The following is a 5015-nucleotide window of genomic DNA, read 5'->3' on the forward strand; positions in this document are numbered from 1 at the left end:
GCTGATGTCCTTACCACCTGCACTACTCAACCGGTCTCTTCCATTGCTCTATAATCATCTTTGACCACTAGTACTGTTATTCCAGCCGACTCTCTGAAACACCCTTCTAAGCCGATAGCCATGGAAACCCCTCGAAAGCTCGAAACCTAACGCTGACGCGATCTTGATAATATGCAACGGTAGGTGGGTTCTTCGTCCATTTTTTTTTTGTCATGGATTAAGCACTTACCATTCTTTATTACTAATAACAAGTAGCTAATTTTGTTCGCCGGGACAGTGGAATCCTGTGAAATCTCATGGACTAGCCAGTCATACGGTGGACTGTTTTACCCTTCCGTTAACATGCCAAATGGAGCGAGTAATCAAATCTACAACGGGGGGCTGCGCTGCAATAATAGGGAAGTGTAGGAATGGCGGAGCGAATATAGGACAGCGAAAGGCAAGTCCTCCGCCCCCAAAGGGAGAGAGAAGGGGGGCGCCGAGGTGAGAGAGAGAGAGAGAGAGAGAGAGAGGGAGAAACTGTGCGCCCGCCTGCCCCCTCCTTCCGTCGTTTATAAGCGACGGCAACGCAGGCGAAGAAGCCGGGGAGGGAGGGGCGCACGAGGCAATTTATAGGGAGGAGGAAGGAAGAGGAGCGGCCGGGCCTGAGCAAAGCAGGCCGGGCCAGCCATCTCTCCTCTGCGGCGTCCGAGCGGGGGCGGCGCCCGAGATGGGGGACTCCGGCGGCTCCGTCGTGTCGGTCGACGTCGAGCGCATCTCCTTCGGTGGCAAGGTCCGTCGTACAACGGCTTGCCTGTTCCTCCTCCCCGATTCTTTGTTTCTCGGCTGGAATTCTTTTTGTTTTCTCCTGCGGCTTGCTGGCGTTGGGTCTCGGACCCTCGGGGCGTGAAAAGATGCTAGCTTGGTGGTGGTATCTACTGGTGGTTTGGGGCAGAGGAGGGATTGTGCCCTTGAATTTTGTCGCCCCTGGTCGTAATCGGATTTCCTGGTTGCATTGCTTTTGCGATTCTATTGCGGCATTTGGTCAGTTCAGCAACTTGTTTCGGTTTGTTGTGTTCTTGCTCATGGATATCCATTCCCGCCCCTTATCCACTCGGATTACGAAGCCCGGATAGAATTCATCTTTTTTTTAATACTACTATATGGCCCTTGCCTCTTGCGACCCGCGATTCGTGAAGCTGCATTTCGTCGGCTGCTGAAGCAGCAGCAGCCAGCCTTCCTTTAAAGTAGCTGCGACATGGCGGATTCCTCGCCGCCGCGTCTCCGGCGTCCTTCCATGTCAATAACTCAATATCCTCCCCCCTGTTCTTGCCCAGCCTGGCTTCCTAGTTAGTTGACGTAATCCAGCTCCTCAATCGCTTGTATTGTGTGCGTCTTATGCCCCTTCATCACACGATTTTAGCGCTAAAGATTCTGGCGCGACGCTCTTGCGTGCTGCTTCGGTGTCCTAACCACCACTTTTCTTGTACCTCTTGTTTCAGCAGGGCTTCCTAAACTGTCTAGTTCTTTATTTGTTTGGTTGGGCTCGTTTGGTGGTTCTCGGTGGAGTGGTTTCTTTCTTTCTGAACGAATTCCTTACTCGGCAAACGGCCGTTGGCCCTGGAAATTTGCCACTTTTAATAAATATATAATAGAAAAGAGGGTCTGATTTGTGTTTTTCTGTTGGTTAATTTTAATATAAACGTTTACTTGAAACTCGTTTGCCGTAGGAAGACTTCATGCAGTTTGGACAGATGTCCCTCTTTGACTGTGGACTCGTGCCTGATTAAACGGGGTGAAAAAAATTTAGTGTAGTTTACAAGTCCCTTTCGATGCGAATTTCTTTTAACTTCCAATTCTATGCTTGTGAGCTGGCAGTCAAACAATTTCTCGGTACAATATTTATGTGGTGATCGGCTGTCCCTGTGACAGAAAGCAACTATAATTTGTGTTGGCATATTCTTTTCTTGACAAGTGTAGTTATGTTGCTTGTGTTATGGTGGAGGAACCATCTGTAGTTCGAATTATGTTCTGTACCACTTCTCTTTGCTGGCCTAGAAGGCAATGGTTGTGGAACCATCACTTTAGCACCACTTTCATCATCACAATGAAACTATTATATTCTCCTCCTCTTTTGCTAGCATCTTGTCAGCCTTTTAGTATTATATACGGAAAACAGAGATCCTTCCATCATGAAGTCATCACCTTTGCGTCATTTGGGAGAAATACTTGCCTTCAAGGTTGAAGCGTCAGTGGAGGACTGCCAAGTTTGCTCCCCTGAAAGAAGTGTTGGAAATAGTCACCTAATTTCTTTCTTGACCGGGTTTAAAGGACCATTTCTCTTTGCATGGTGTTTCTGGGCTGTACCTCAGCTTCCACTGACAGCTTAGTTGTAGTATGAACTATGGACACAGAAAGTGTATGACAGGCTAACTGTTAAGCATTATATGGATTTAAATATCTTTACTTTGATTGATGCGCTGCTGGTCATGGTATAATGTACAACCACGTCTTCAATAGACTGACATATGGTACATTTACTAGCCTCAAACAATAGATGATTTGGTAGAAATGTCTTCTGCCAGCATCAGCGGATGCATGCCTAGAACTCTAAACAATAGTTGTTTCTTATTTTCTTGTGTAAATTGCAATGTGAGAAATTTCAACCTTCCTGCTGGATGAAGTTCTCTTTAGGAATTCTCACTAGCTTTTTGTCCTTTTTTTGACATGTTTTACTTCTTATCTATTCAGGAACACCATATACAAACGAGTCATGGACCTGTATCTGTTGCAGTGTATGGTGACCATGACAAGCCTGCCCTTGTTACTTATCCTGATATTGCTTTAAACCGTAAGTACTACCACTCATTTAAAGTATACCAGTTCTCCCTGCAATTTTTTCCAGCAATTTATAAACACTCGTCTCCTTGTTATAACCTGTCAGATATGTCCTGCTTCCAAGGACTATTGTTCTGTCCTGAAGCTGCTTCACTGCTGCTTCATAATTTTTGCATTTACCATATTAGCCCCCCAGGACATGAGGTAATATTATATTAGAAATAAAACATGTGTTTGTCCATAATGTTATTATGCTTTTGTAGTTCTATGGCCTCCCTAGTGCTTTTTTTTTTCATTCATTTGAGAACCATGCAGTTAGGAGCTGCTCCAATTTCGCCAAATGCTCCTATACCTTCTGTTGATGACTTGGCAGATCAGGTTGCAGATGTCCTCGATTTCTTTGGGTAAATCCTTTATTAAATTATCTCATAATTCTGAAAAAAAAACAAATGATTGGAGTAATCTTATGTTGTCTGGTTCAATTTGCTCCTTCCAGATTAGGCTCTGTTATGTGCTTTGGTGTCACTGCAGGTGCCTACATTCTAACTCTGTTTGCGGTATGTGCTTCTTCAGAATTAGTGTGTTAATATTTATTGCCTCCATAAATTTTTTTATTGAATTATCTTCTTTTTTCAGACAAAGTATAGGGAGCGGGTACTAGGTCTTATCCTTGTTTCACCCCTATGTAAAGGCCCCACTTGGACTGAGTGGTTATACAGTAAGGTAGCTTTGCTGCGAATGACTCTGACCCTCTGATTTACATATTTATCAAAAGCAGATGACTCTATTAACACAGTAATATTCTCAGGTGACATCCAATCTGCTGTATTACTATGGGATGTGTGGGTTGGTGAAGGAGTGCCTACTTCAGCGGTACTTCAGCAAGGTAGATAAGTTATTTTGGTTTTATCCAGCTTGCATTTCTTTGGTTGATCTTGAATAATTTATTACGGTATCTTATACTCCTTAGGAAGTGCGAGGATTCTCTGAATTACCCGAATCAGACATAGTGCAGGCTTGTAAAAGCGTAAGTACCACAGTGCTTTCACTTTATTAATTCTGATTTTATTTTAATATATTATTAAGTGTTAACATCTTCTGTTACATCCTGTAGTTGCTAGATCAGCGGCAGAGCATGAATGTATGGCGCTTTGTTCAGACAATGAATGAGTACGTACACACACCTGTATATTATGATGATTATGCAGTTGAAAAACTTGATACCGAATTGAGGGGAAGTTACCATACTTAATTGCTTTGAATTGATTTTCAGGAGATATGACTTGACTGAACAGCTAAAGCAACTTCAGTGTAGAACCCTGATTTTTGTCGGTGAGAATTCTCAGTTTCACACCGAGGCTGTTCACATGACATCAAAGCTCGACAAGAGATATTGTGCTCTAGTTGAGGTAACTAACAATCATCTACATGTTTGCCTGTACCTCAACACTCTCCAGCATCTAAATATTACTTGTTCTCTAAATTGCAGGTCCAAGCATGTGGATCACTCGTAACTGAGGAGCAACCACATGCAATGCTTATACCAATGGAGTACTTCTTCATGGGATATGGCTTGTACAGGCCTAGCCAGCTGGACTGCAGCCCGCGCAGCCCCCTGAGCCCATTCTGTATATCGCCGGATCTCCTGTCACCTGAGAGCATGGGGGTGAAGCTAAAGCCGATCAAAACGCGAGTCAGGCTTGAAGTGTAGCAGAAGTGAGTAATGGGATGGGGCGCTTAGGGGCTGACATGGTGAGAGGTTAGGCTAACTTGCAGGTCTGTCTTAATTTTTTTGGAGGTATAAAGTCAAGATACCTGTTATACTGCCATGTACATATAGGAAAATGCTAGGTTGGTGAGCTCGGCTGGGGTGGGTGGGTTCTTGTATTCTTTGATTTGTAGCCTGATGAAACCTGTAAATTTGGTATACATTGTTTATCAAAGGAAAGTGAAAGAAATAATAGCAGAAGGTGAGGTGTTGCCAATCATTAGCTGTCTCTTGTCTGCTTTGCCTGCCTTGAAGGGAAGAGGAATGTTCTTGTGAGCTGGACTTGTGAACTCCTAAATTCTCATTCGGTGTACAGTGTCTTGTGCCATTATTCTGGCTGAAGCTTTTAGATTATTGTTGGCATGGTCCTAAATCCTCATTGGGTGTGCAGTCTCTTATGCCATTATTCCGGCTGAAGCTTTTAGATTAT

The 5015-nt window shown here is 43.9% G+C and overlaps 1 protein-coding gene across 1 annotated transcript; it reads left to right on the plus strand.

The window, feature by feature from the left end:
- LOC8073786 (pollen-specific protein SF21) lies at positions 469-4805 on the plus strand. The gene is made up of 11 exons (XM_002451758.2): positions 469-772; positions 2731-2830; positions 2924-3021; positions 3133-3221; positions 3314-3374; positions 3454-3540; positions 3626-3703; positions 3788-3844; positions 3932-3987; positions 4091-4226; positions 4307-4805. Exons 1-11 carry the CDS (start codon positions 710-712, stop codon positions 4526-4528), a joined length of 1047 nt encoding a protein of 348 aa, XP_002451803.1. The 5' UTR covers positions 469-709; the 3' UTR covers positions 4529-4805.

The sequence above is a fragment of the Sorghum bicolor genome, chromosome 4, assembly GCF_000003195.3.
Source record: "Sorghum bicolor cultivar BTx623 chromosome 4, Sorghum_bicolor_NCBIv3, whole genome shotgun sequence".
Lineage (NCBI taxonomy): Eukaryota > Viridiplantae > Streptophyta > Magnoliopsida > Poales > Poaceae > Sorghum > Sorghum bicolor.